Source organism: Pyrus communis, chromosome 15 (assembly GCF_963583255.1).
Source record: "Pyrus communis chromosome 15, drPyrComm1.1, whole genome shotgun sequence".
In the NCBI taxonomy this organism is placed as follows: Eukaryota; Viridiplantae; Streptophyta; class Magnoliopsida; order Rosales; family Rosaceae; genus Pyrus; species Pyrus communis.
In genome coordinates this window covers 5810634-5825321 of record NC_084817.1, presented here as the reverse complement: position 1 = coordinate 5825321, position 14688 = coordinate 5810634, and the positions used below count along the sequence as shown (strand labels likewise).

Sequence of the window (14688 nt, the reverse complement as noted above, 5' to 3'; positions counted from 1 at the left end):
AAACACGCCTTTGCGAACCTAAACCCTTGTGACTAGGTTTGGTAAAAAAAAATAAATAAATAAAACCTTACAAATAAATTTTCAAATTCCGTTGCATCCCATTCCATCTTATCTACGTACCAAGGGGTACCTAAAAGGCTAATAATTTTCCAAGTTAAAAGGTCTGCAATTTGCTTAGTAAAGGGAACATAATATCTCACTTGGAAAAAATGTGCTTAAAAAAATGTTGAAATATTATTTATATTATTTGTGCTTCAGCTTCACAGTCAAATGAATCAATTGAAATTCATACGACCAGTTATTCTGCACTTTTGAGGTCCTCTTAAAAAAGAATTGATAATATTTAGAAGACAAATCGCCAATCGCTCGATATTGCCATTAGTATTCCAACTCTTTAATTAATTGAAAAGAGTTTCATGGAAAAACAGCAAATTCACACTTTCCTAGCTAACAAATTTAAAGCAAATTAATTCAAGCATCCTCGCTAATGGGTATACTAAATTGGAACTGGATTCCCTCTGGATCCAAAAGGATCTAAGTCCACTAATTAATGAATTCAGGTCATTGAAATTTGATCTAACGGCTACAATTATTATAACTTTTAGAGAGACCTCTTGTTTGTAGTCGTTGAATCAAATTTCAATGATCCGGATTTATTGATTAGTGGGCTCAGATCTCTTGGATCAGGAGGGGATCCAGTTTCAGGTCCTACTTATACAGTAATAGACAGATTTAAGCTTGGTTTGGTACTAAGGTGATTTTGAAAAAAGCTGGTATCAAAAAAAGCTGGGAACTGTTTTTGTGTTTGGTAAACATCCATCTTCAGCTTTTTTTTCACAGTTTTGGGTGAAAAAAAGCCAAAAACAAGAAGCTGCAAAACCCAGCTTTGAAAAATCGGCTTTTTTTCACATCTGTTTTACATAAAAGTTTACCAAACACTATAATACTGTTTTTTTTTTTCAAAAGCACTTTTACAAAAAAGTTTACTAAACAATCTGCTACTTTATTTCATAGCTGCTTATTCTCACAGCACAGCAGAAGCAGCTTTTTTTCAAAGCACAGCAATACCAAACCAGATCTTAGTAATCTCCTGATGAAGTTGCTCATCATATTCTTTACTTCCTTGATGATACAAAAGACCTCACTCGTCTTGGGACCGTGTCCAAAAGTTGCAGAAGACTTCATTTATCAACTCCAACGATAAGAGTTTATCGGTGTTTTGTTGCATAATTCTGTCGATCCGCATTTGTCAAATTTTTTGAGTTCTTTTGATAGATTCTTGATTCAGCGTGGGAATAGTATAGTAAGACACACATCTTTTCTCTTAGGTTGTGCCGTGTCTTCTCTGCCACTGCCACAGAACGGGGTTTTGATGAAGAGCTCTATCAAATCTTCGCGTGGATTTATAACGCGGTAAGATGTAATGTTGAAGCACTCGAATTTGAGTTGGTCGAAGCAGGTTACGTACAAGATTATGGGGGGGCACTGTTAGAATTTCCTTCTTGCGTATTTTCTTGTCGTTCTTTGAGGTCTCTACGTGTGAGTTTAAAGTACGGCATTATTAAATCACCATTATCCTCTGCCTCCTCTAATAATATTGTGTTCTTGAGATTGAACTTTGTTACTTTAGAGGAGGGTTTTTGCAAATGGATCTCATGTTGTTGCAAATGCATTAAGGATATCCCCATTGAAAGTGTTACAGGGATAGAAAATATCCCCATTGAAAGTTCTTTGGAAATCATTTGAGGTTTCTGGTGTGGGCCTCCTCTATCTAAAAGTTTTTGGGGAGAAACTTGAACATATCAGCATTGACTGGTCACATAATTCCCCTAATGACAGATTATTTGTTATGTCTGCTCCAAATCTTAAGTACTTGAGTTGGGTAGGGAATGTGATGAATAACAATCTGAATTTTGGGGAACTCTTGCGTTTAGAAAAAGTTAAGCTCTCTCATCGATTTGACGTGTATGACTTGGACAGTGCATTCAAGTTCCTTTACAGTAGACGCAGGGTTAAATTTCTAATTCTGGACGAAGCGACCGTGAAGGTACATGAAATGAGAATTCTATCATTTTTATGCTAGTTGGAAAGAATAATCCGTACATAATATGATTTGTATAGAGGTCTTGTGCCAGGACCATTGCATGATGTTACATTTCTGCGTATAGAATTTGAAGAACCCATTGAAGATGACATAGTCCCGACACTGGTCTCTCTTTTTAAAGCAGTGCCAAACTTAAATACTTTGCACATAAGAAGAAAATTCTTTCGCTACCAAGAAACTCATGTAAGTGAAATTTTATACATTTTTTGGCCTTTTAAATACTTGTTTTATGCGCAACTTAGTTTTTACCATGTTTCCTTATCTGTGTTTTTCGGTTTTGCAATCAATTGGTTTTTACTATATTAATCTTTCTCCTTCCTTTGTAGTCATCTTTGTTTAGTAAGAGTTATTGGGAACTCCAGAACCTTGCTTTTGTTTCTCAACCTAGCAGGTTACTATGGATCTTACTTCGAATGGGATTGAGTTAGCAAAGTATATGCTGGAGCATGCTCGTAATTTGAAAAAAATGGTCGTAAACTATTCATGTGATGATCATCCAAATTTGAAGCGAATCTTGACTGAAAGCACGATTGCTTCCAACAAAGCTACAGCTGTTCAGGATAACATAAAATGGCTCCATAGTTATCTTTGTGGACTTAGATGGTTTGAATGCAGCCCTTGGCCTTACATGCAATGTTCAACTCTCGCGGTTTACGCATGAACTCTCTCGCAGCATTTGATTGAATTTGGAGATGCTGGTTCTACTCTTTGCCTTTATGTACTTTATAGTTATATTTGTATGAAGTTTACAATTATGTTATTACTGTTGCTGATATGTAGATTCACTCATGACTTTGGCTGTGGCTTTTGTGAAGTGCTTTCTATTGTAATTTGCTTAATGGATGGAACATGATGTATTTCATTTCTATTGGCCAAAATTTGCTTACATCATGCAAATATTAAGTAGCCAATAAAAATGAAATACATATCTCAAACTCGGTTCTCCTTTATTCTCTCTTCAATATTGCTTATGTAAAAATAATAAGTTCAAAACACAGAAACTTAATGGTCTCTACATTTTGTTAAGTTGTTTCCACCAAAATTCTGAAATTTCGGCGGGGCCGAATAATTGTTCAATATTTCGGTATATGTTGCCTAACGTTGATTTCAGAAGCAAATTTTATTCTTTTTAGGGCCTTGTGTTCGATGCCTATTGATTTTCCGGAAAAATGGTTTGAGAATCTATAAACTGAATTTATTTATCCTTTCATGATTTTATGTACTGCAGTCTGCGGACATCCTTTGAATATCAAATCGTCTATTGCTTTTCATCCTTTTTTTTTTTTTTCTTTTTTTTTTTGAAAAGTTATTTTTGCTTCAGCTGATGCGCATATGATGGGAAAATTGGAAAAATACATACAAGCAACACCAAGTAATTGTATTTGAAATACAAACTCGATCAAAACCTTAATTGAGAAAGTAATAATGGGAAAGGCTCTTTTTATGTATTGCATTTGATCAGTTGAAAGACATACAGATTCTTGTCAATTACCAATATGCTCTGTAACTCAAGCCATGAATTAGGGGTTGGCTTATTGAAAACTGTATTTTCATTACTTATTCAATAAGATTACACACAAGTATTTATATACAAGATACTAACACTCTTGTATTAACAGCTCACCCTAACTAACCAACTATATAAAATACAACTGAAATAACAAAACTTAACAATACTAAGTTTTGTCCTTTACAATACTACCCCTAATATCCCCCTCAAACTAAACTTAGGGAATCTTAGTGAAAGTTTGTCTCGAAGAAGAAGAAATTGAGCTCTAGGCAAAGATTTGGTACAAATGTCTGCTATTTGATCTTCAGTGTAGATGAAATGAACAAAGACTTCCTTGGAAAGAACTTTCTCTCGAATGTAGTGGTAATCAATTTCCACATGTTTGGTCCGGGCATGAAAAATGGGATTCTTTGCAAGAGATATAGCAAAGATGTTATCACACCAAAGCTTAGGTGGACAAGACAGAACCAATCCAACATCAGTTAATAACTTGCAAATCCAGGTGATCTCAGTAACAGTGTTAGCAAGAGACCTATACTCAGCTTCAGTTGAGGAGCGGGCAACCGTTGTCTATTTCTTGGCACTCCAGCTTAGGATAGAATCTCCCAAAAAAATGAAAAAACCTCCAGTAGATCGTCTATCTATATGGCAACCTACCAAATCTGCATTCGAGAAAGCATTGACGCTAAAAGGTTTTGAAGACTGTGGAAACCAAAGACCAAGGTCAAGAGTACCCTTTAAGTACCTGAGAATCCGTTTTACTGCTTCAAAATGTGATTCTCTGGGATGTTGCATGAATTGGCAAACCAAATTAACTGCAAATAACGAATCTGGTCTAGAACAGGTTAAGTACTGAAGACCACCAACTAGAGTCCTGTATTCAGTTGGATCCTGCAAAAATGGAGAATTATGATCCAAAGAGGAAGTGCTGAGAGAAGTGATACATGGTTTTTCATCATCCATGTTAGCTTTCTTGAGAAGATCCAAAATATATTTTGTTTAGGAAATAAAGATCCCAAAAGAAGATCGTTTGAATTCAATTTCAAGGAAGTAATGGAGAGGTCCCAAATCCTTTATGGGAAAAAGGGTACTAAGCTGAGAAATAGTCTCCTTGCAGGCTTGAGAGTTGGGACTAGTGACAAGAATGTCATCTACATAAACCAGAACAAATACCAATGCAGATGACTTCTTAACAAATAAGGAGCGATCATTTTGAGAACCATGAAGGCCAAGAGAGGACAAAGCTTTGTGTAACTTCTCATACCAAGCTCGAGGAGCCTGTTTTAAACCTTATAGGGACTTGTGTAGCTTGCAGAAACAATTGACCTTAGTAGGATCCCCAAAACCAGGGGGTTGGATCATGAACACAAATTCTGAAAGATTACCATGCAGAAAAGTAATGCTTGCATCTAATTGATTTAAAAACCAATTGAACTCAGCTGTCATGGTGAGAAGTAATCGAATTGTAACTGGTTTGGCAACTGGGCTAAAAGTTTCTATGTAATCCAAGCCTTGTTGTTGGTCGAATCCCTTGGCTACCAATTGAGCCTTGTACCTGTCTATAGAACTGTTAGACTTTCTTTTTATCCTGAATACCCATTTGCAGCCTACCAAATTCTGTGAAGGTATATAGGGAACTAATGACCAAGTACCACTGTTGAGAAGTGCATTAAATTCCTCCTTCGTAGCATGTCTCCATTGAGGGTGTTTTGAGGCTTGGAGATAGGTAAAAGGGATGTATTCTAGAGATATATGAGATGGGATAGGGTGTTTAGTGGCTGCAAAGGCTCTAGGTTTGTAAATGCCAGATTTGGATCGAGTTTGCATAGAGTGAAGGTTAGAATTAAAGGAAAACTAATGAGAATGGCTTGAAAACGTTGAGTTGTAACGATACACTACTACAAAAGGACCTAATAGTGTCAGTTGTTGCGTCGGTTTAATATTATATAGTGGCGAAAAAGAGATTTGCGACACTCACTGAAGATGACGTCATATTTAGTGTCGCTTATAAGCGCCATAAAATTTAGTGTCGCTTATAACCGACATATATTTTAATATTTTTAAGTACTGGCGTCGCTTTAAATAAAACAGTGTCGCTTTTAAGCGACATGAACTATGGGTGTCGCTTCTAGGCGACACTAATTATTGTTTTTAATATTTTAAATCCTGCGTCGGTTTTGAGCGACATATATTTTGAAAACCAGTGTCGCTTGTGAGCGACACATTGATGGTCTTTATATCCTCTCCCCCGTGTTTTCTTTTTCTTCTCTTGCACTCTTGTTCGTTCTTCCAATTTTTACAAAGTCTCCCGTGTTCTCTCTTTCAGCTTTCTCCTTTGGTTTTCAAACTTCATTTGTTCCTCTTCACAACAGTAAGTTTTTCTTGCTTATAATAATTTTATTTTCTCCTCTTATGTTTAATTTTTAGTTACAATTTATTTTTGTAGGAAATTTATTTGAGTTGGTTGAGTACATAAAGAATTGTTGACGTCGAAATTCTTCAACAAATCAGGTATGTATCACTAACTTCTTTAATTTTTAAATTGTATAATACACAAGTTTATTTATTTAAAAATTATAATTTAAGCACTTAGATAAAATTCTACTATTTTTGTTAAATTAATAAAAATTTAGTCGAATTAATTAATTTTGTCACTCTAATTGTTATTTTAATTTGTTGTTATTTTGATAATTTTTTGTTGTTATTTACTAGAATGGATTAGATGAACATAATTTGAATTGTTATGAGAAAATGGAATGAATAATATTTATAAGCATTTATGTTAAATTAACAATATTAAATATAACATAAACTTATAATATTGAGAGAATATATTATGTTAATTTTTTTTTTTTTTGCACTCTAATTGTTATTTTAATTTGTTGTTATTTTGATAATTTTTTGTTGTTATTTACTAGAATGGATTAGATGAACATAATTTGAATTGTTATGAGAAAATGGAATGAATAATATTTATAAGCATTTATGTTAAATTAACAATATTAAATATAACATAAACTTATAATATTGAGAGAATATATTATGTTAATTTTTTTTTTTTTGCACTCTAATTGTTATTTTAATTTGTTGTTATTTTGATAATTTTTTGTTGTTATTTACTAGAATGGATTAGATGAACATAATTTGAATTGTTATGAGAAAATGGAATGAATAATATTTATAAGCATTTATGTTAAATTAACAATATTAAATATAACATAAACTTATAATATTGAGTAATATAAGAATATATTATGTTAATTTTTTTTTTTTTTTGCACTCTAATAAGAATATAACCTATACTTATAATATTTAGGAATATAAGAATATAACCCTTCATAAGAATATAACCTAAACTTATAATATTTAGGAATATAAGAATATAAGAATATAACCCTTCATAAGAATATAACCTAAACTTATAATATAAGAATATCCTTTCATATAAGAATATAACCTTTCATATAAGAATATAACCTAAATTTATAATATTTAGGAATATAAGAATATATTAATTAATTTTTTTTGCACTCTAATTGTTATTTGAATTTGTTGTTATTTTGATAAGTTTGATAACTTTTGGTTGTTATTTATTAGAATGGATTAGATGAGCATAATTTTGATAACTTTTTGTTGTTATTTTAATTTGTTTTTACTATAATAGGTGTTGAAAATTAAAAGATTGCAATCGTGATAGAATTCGAGGGGTGAAAGATAGAAATTGAAAATTTTGATAGTTATGCCTACATGATAGGGATTGAAAGATTGTAGGCATCTTAGTGTCAACGTAATATTTTACCTTCGTAAAGTGGTAAAATATGGACAAGAGTTGGTTGACAATACCCCGCAATTTTGAAGCGTATACAACTGGAATTAATTTGTTTTTGGATCAAGCAGTTGCAAATGGTGTTGGTCCTGATAAGTTTAGATGTCCTTGCAAAAGATGTTGTAATCGATATACTTTTGTTAGGAACACCATTGTTGAACATCTCATATTGTATGATATGGATAAAGATTATAAAAACGCTTGTTGGCGACATCATGGCGAGCAAAACATTGGAGAGCAAAATGTGGGAATTGGAGAAGAAGAAACAGGAGATGAGGTGATTGGCATGCATGATTTTCTTAATGATGTATTTGTCCAACCATTAACAGAAGAAGGTGTTGGGCCATCTACTGAACCCCCTATTGGGGAAGGGCGTCCAGAAGAGGTGCAGACTTTTTTTAAGTTGCTTGAAGAGGCAGATCAAGATTTGTGGCCAGGTTGTAAGGAGTTTAAGAAATTGGAAGCAGTTGTAAGATTGTATCAGATCAAGTGTTTAGCGGGAATGCCTGACGAGATCTTCACCACTTTACTGGAGTTAATTAAAAGAATGTTGCCTGAAGGGGATTGTTTGCCTGAATCCTGTTATAAGGCCAAAAAACTTATAAATGACTTGGGGCTATCGTATGTGAAAATTGATGCATGTCCCAATGATTGCATGATCTATTGGAAAGATATTTCAGATTTGACCGTGTGCTCAGTTTGTGGTAAATCAAAATATAAAATTACCAATGCAGAGGATAGCTCGAGGAAAAAGGTCGCAGCTAAGGTTATGTGGTATTTTCCTTTAAAACCACGATTGCAACGATTTTTTATGTCGAAGCATATGGCTGAACATATGAGATGGCATGCAACTGAATGTCCTAAGGATGAGTTTATGAGACATCCTTCAGATTCTCCCGCATGGAAGCATTTGGATAATTTATATCCGGATTTTGCGTCAGAAATTCGAAATGTCCGATTAGGGTTGGCCAGTGATGGATTTAATCCTTTTGGGAAAATGAGGAATGATCATAGCACATGGCCTGTGGTGCTTTCTGTTTATAATTTGCCACCTTGGATGTGCATGAAGCAACCAAATTTGTTATTGTCTTTGTTAATACCAGGACCGCGCAGTCCTGGTAAAGAGATTGATGTATACATGCGTCCATTGATTGACGAGCTGAATGAGTTGTGGGAGGTGGGCATTCCCACTTATGATGCGTGTTCCAACCAAAGTTTTACGATGAAGGCTGCCGTGTTATGGACTATAAGTGATTTTCCGGCTTATGGAATGTTGTCAGGATGGAGTACACATGGCTATAAAGCTTGTCCACATTGCATGCATGATAAAGAATCTATTTACTTGCCAGCGAGTCGCAAGATTTGTTATATGGGGCATCGACGTTTTCTTGAAGATAATCATAGGTTTCGAAGGCAAACCATCACTTTTAATGGTCGTCGAGAGCATCGTAGTGCACCAAGGCAGTGGACTGGTTTACAATGTCTCGAAGAACTTTCTACATTGAGATTTACTTTTGGAAAACCAAACAAAGATGCTTCAGTTGGCCAACGCAGAAGAAGAGCTTCGAGCAATACAAGTAGTAACAGTCAGTGGAAGAAGAAATCGATTTTTTATGAACTACCTTATTGGAGGCATCTGTTGATTAGACACAATCTTGATGTTATGCATATCGAGAAGAATATATGTGACAGTGTGGTGGGAACATTGCTAGATATAGAAAAGTCTAAAGATGGATTGGCGGCACGTGCAGATCTTGAATTCTTGAACATAAGACATAGTCAACACCCACGTAGAGAAGGAAATAGAACATTTCGACCTCCAGCATTGTTCACATTGAAAAGAGAAGAAAAAACTGCGTTTTGTAAAGTATTGTCTACTATTCGGGTCCCAGATGGATATTCATCAAATCTGTCGCGATGTGTGCACGTGAATGAACGAAAAATACATGGGTTGAAAAGTCATGATTGCCATGTTTTAATGCAGCAGTTACTCCTGCTTGCAATACGCCCGGTTTTGCCTAAAGCTGTTACTATGGTTTTATTAGAGTTGAGTGCAATTTTCAGACAGTTATGTAGTAAGAAGGAGTCTGAGGAAGGATTTAAGCAACTGAATTCAAGAATTGCCTTGACATTATGTCAACTTGAGAAAATATTCCCTCCTGCATTTTTTGATATAATGGTGCACCTCCCAGTTCACTTGGCAGATGAAGCAGCTCTTGCAGGGCCTGTTCAATATAGATGGATGTATCCAATTGAACGGTAATGAATAAATTTTTATAATTTTTTTACAATTGTAGTCTTAACTTTAATTAATAATTATAATAATTTGTATTTCGTTTTATAATTGTAGGTATTTGCAAACATTGAAGCGCTATGTTCGTAATAAGGGTCGTCCTGAAGGTTCTATTGCTGAAGCATATTTGGTGGATGAGTGCTTGTCATTTTGTTCCATGTATCTTACAGACGTTGAGTCTCGTCGTACCCGTAGAGGCCGAAATGAAGATGGTATTGGACGTGGAGTATCTGGTGGGTTATCAATTTTTGACTCGAAAGGATGTTATATGGGTTCAGGGGAAAATGTGGAGCTCGATCTAAATGTTCTTGATCAGTGCCATAGATACATTCTAAATAATTGTGATGAAGTTAGCCCATTTAGAAGGTAAGAACGTTTAATCATACGTCTTAATGTTTTATTGGTTTTCTTAACTTTGAAAAAATAATTATCTAAATTGGACATAATTGTGTAGGCAACATGAAGAATTCTTGAAAACTAAACATCGTCGAGAAAGGTTAACTATGCGACAAATTAAGGAGCTAAGCAAGAAAGAATTTCCAGAATGGTTCAAGCAACATGTGAGTTGATATAACAATCATATTATTTATTTATTGTTTTGCATTTTAATTATAACATGTTTATAGTTATTCTGTCAATTTTTATCTTCATACTTATTACAGATGAATTCAAGATATGATGATAATGACACATTGATATCTCAAGACTTGCATTGGCTAGCTAATTATCCTAGTAGGGTTGTGAGTAGATACAAAAGTCACATTGTTCATGGATTTAGATTTCGTATAAAATCTGTGGATGATAAGCATAAGAATCAAAATTGTGGTGTCTTTGTACCTGCAAATGTTCCTGGAGCAATTGGGCAAGTAAATTGCTATGGCAGAGTTGTAGATATGTTCGAGGTCAAATATTGCGGTCCTACTGAAGCAGGAGATAGGGGTCGAGCTGTGATGTTATTTAAGTGCGAATGGGTTAATAGTGAAAGTCCACGAGGAATGAAGACTGATCAATATGGATTTACTATGGTGAATTTCAATCAATTGGGATTTAAAGAGGATCCTTTCATACTAGCATCACAAGCATTACAGGCATTTTACGTGGAGGACACGATTGAAAAAGATTGGCACGTAGTTGTTCGAACTCAGCCAAGAGATTTATTTGACGTATTAGAGGATAGTGATGCTATTGATGATTATGCCACGCCGAACTTGGATGATCGAATTCTTGATAATGAAAATTTCCATACAAGGGTTGGCGTGGAAGAGACTCCCTTTCTTGAATCATTAGCGTTGCCTACCGGGTTCGTTAATCATGCCAATACCGACGAAGAGCTAACAGATGATGACAGGGAATAAATATATTAATTATTTTTTGTATTAATTAGACTTTATTTTATTTTGTATGCTATGATATCGTATCATAACATATAATCCTTTTGGCTTTGTTTTATTCTGTTTTTTTTTTATTATTCTGTTTTATTATGTTCATCTAATTAGACTTTGTTTTATTCTGTTTTTTTTTTTTTTCCTTGGTTTCTGTCGCTTTTAACCGACGCAATATGATGTGTCAGACTTGGCGTCGGTTTTAACCGACGCAACCCTAGCCTATTTCGACGCAATACGACATGTGTGTCAGCCTTGGCGTCGGTTTTAACCGACGCAATCGTAGCCTATTTCGACGCAATACGACATGTGTGTCAGACTTGGCGTCGGTTTTAACCGACGCAATCGTAGCCTATTTCGACGCAATACGACATGTGTGTCAGACTTGGCGTCGGTTTTAACCGACGCAACCCTAGCCTATTTCGATGCAATATGAGACTATTTCGACGCAAGGTACTTGTTGTCAATCATATGTATTACCCCTAATCTTATTTTGACGCAAGGTACATTAGGAGAAAAACGGCTGTCTCATGTGTCTGGGAGTGGAAGATTTAGGTGTCGATATGAGTTTTGGCAGAATGGATGATTCGTGCCATAAAAGGTAGGGACCTAAATATATATAAAATTCACTTTACAACATAACACGATGCCTTAAAAGAGAAGGAAAGTACGTCGTGTAAATTGTTAAATACGACACACAATGTTTACGCCGTAAATATTTTTATTTAATAACTTGCACAAAAGTGATGCCGTGAATGCTAGATTATGTGCAAGTATTATGACATGAACTTTACGAATGTTGTGAATAATATCATTTAAGGCATGCTAGTATTGTACGCCATAAATTTCAAGTCGTAAAACACCCAAACTGTTAATTAATTGACTTGATTAAAAACTGATACAACAAGTATTTTATGATCAGTGGAGTTCTATAAGGTAAACATGTGCTTTAGGTAGACATCTTATCTTACATATATCTTATAAAATAATTAACAATAACATAATTAGTACAAATGAATAGGCTGCGTTTCCTGAATGTTACATTGCTCTTAAGTCTTAGTGAATCTATCGTTTTGATGGGATACGCATTCTACGAAACTAATTTCAACGATCCAACCGTCAAACATGTTTGTATATAATTCGAGATCGTATACGAAAAAAATCGCAAAAAACAAACATTCTGGGATGAAGTAACGGGACAGAAAATTTCAACGGTTATCAACGAAAAATGACGATTTAACGGTTATTTTAAGTCCGATTTTGATGATTTTTTGCAGCTACACTCCTTGAACCTATATGAATACAATGAATGAATTCGATCTTCAAATTAAAATATTTATACTAGTGGATACCACAAAATCTTACGTTATACTTAATGAAAGTGTGAATAAACTCTTAAGTCTTAGTGAATCTATCGTTTTGATGGGATACGCATTCTACGAAACTAATTTCAACGATCCAACCGTCAAACATGTTTGTATATAATTCGAGATCGTATACGAAAAAAATCGCAAAAAACAAACATTCTGGGATGAAGTAACGGGACAAAAAATTTCAACGGTTATCAACGAAAAATGACGATTTAACGGTTATTTTAAGTCCGATTTTGATGATTTTTTGCAGCTACACTCCTTGAACCTATATGAATACAATGAATGAATTCGATCTTCAAATTAAAATATTTATACTAGTGGATACCACAAAATCTTACGTTATACTTAATGAAAGTGTGAATAAACTCTTAAGTCTTAGTGAATCTATCGTTTTGATGGGATACGCATTCTACGAAACTAATTTCAACGATCCAACCGTCAAACATGTTTGTATATAATTCGAGATCGTATACGAAAAAAATCGCAAAAAACAAACATTCTGGGATGAAGTAACGGGCCATGCATGATCGACGGTTATCAACTAAAAATGACGATTTAACGGTTATTGTAAGCCTGATTTTGATGATTTTTTACAGCTACACTCCTTGAACCTATATGAATACAATGAATGAATTCGATCTTCAAATTAAAATATTTATACTAGTGGATACCACAAAATCTTACGTTATACTTAATGAAAGTGTGATGATCAATGAAAATTGATGATTTTGTAAAAGGAATAAAATGCAAGCTTTGAATTACATTGGCAAGGTTTAAACTTTTGAGAAATGCTCATCTAATCCATTATAGTAAATAACAACCAAATGTTATCAAATTATCAAAATAACAACAAATTAAATGTTATCAAAGTCATCTAATCCATTATAGTAAATAACAACCAAATGTTATCAAAGTTAAACTTTTGAGAAATGCTCATCTAATCCATAATATATACTTATATTACTAAATATTATAAGTTTATGTTATATTTAATATTGTTAATTTAACATAAATGCTTATAAATATTATTCATTCCATTTTCTCAAAACAACTCAAATTATGTTCATCTAATCCATTCTAGTAAATAACAACAAAAAATTATCAAAATAAAAACAAATTAAAATAACAATTACAGTGCAAAAAAAATTGATTCAACTTAATAAATTTATTTATTAAAATATTATATGAGATAACTGATTACTTTTTAATTTTGGATTAAAATTTTTTAATTTTTTTGTTTCTATTTTTATCCTTCTTCTCTTTTTTTTGTAACTTAAAACTTTTTTTTTTATGTTGGGAGGGAATTTTCCTGGTTTTTTTTGCACGGGGGAATGGGTTGGAAGACTTTGTCAGTCATTATCATATCAAATTATGCTTATAGTGGCTTTAACCGATGCAAAATTATACAATTTCGAGAGTATCTGCTACAATGGATTTTCTGTCAGAGACACTACACAAATTTGTTCTTTTTTCGACGCAAATTTTATCTTATTTCGACACAAACTTGTTCTTATTTCGATGTTATAAAAATCTGTCAGTCTAACGTCGGTTTTAACCGACGCAATGTGGCCTAATTTCGACGGTACTGACATAGTATGTCAGCCTATAATGATGGTTCAGTCAGACGGTACTGTCCTCAGTCAAAAGCTATAAGACATAGTGTCGGTTTTAAGCGACACAATGGGTCCTTATTTCGACGCAATGCTTCCTTATTTCGACACTATGCCACATAACGTCGGTTTTAACCGACGCAATGGTCTGAAAATTATGTCAGGCTTTCTGCCCAAAGTATGTCAAGCCCAAAGTATGTCAGGTCTGTAGCTTTCTGCCCAAAGTATGTCAGGTCTGTGTAGGCTTGCTGTCAAAGTCAGACGTTGTGTCGGTTTTAACCGACGCAAAGTGTTCATATTTCGACGCTATGCAATTATCCACATTTAATCTTCTTGATTTCCTATCTCTGTCTCTCGTCTCTATCCCCCACTTCCCCACCCACTTCCCCATCTCTATCCCCACTTCTGTCTCTCATCTCTATCCCCCACTTCAGCCATATTCCTTCCAGTTCTGTCTCTCGTCTCTTTCCCCCATTTCAGCCATATTCCTTCTCCTTCCATTAAATTTTGCTATGGATAGTTCTCGTGAAGATCAACGTTCTGAAGAACGTCACTTGGAAGAGGACGAGGGTGATGCTGGTTCTTTTTTT

At 34.2% G+C, this 14688-nt stretch overlaps 1 protein-coding gene across 1 annotated transcript; it reads left to right on the top strand.

Annotated features, from left to right (window-relative positions):
* The first annotated feature begins 7432 nt into the window (after window positions 1–7432).
* LOC137716939 (uncharacterized) lies at window positions 7433–11088 on the top strand. Its single transcript, XM_068456282.1, has 4 exons — window positions 7433–9699; window positions 9791–10099; window positions 10188–10293; window positions 10396–11088. Exons 1-4 carry the CDS (start codon window positions 7433–7435, stop codon window positions 11086–11088), a joined length of 3375 nt encoding a protein of 1124 aa, XP_068312383.1.
* The last annotated feature ends 3600 nt before the right edge of the window (window positions 11089–14688 follow it).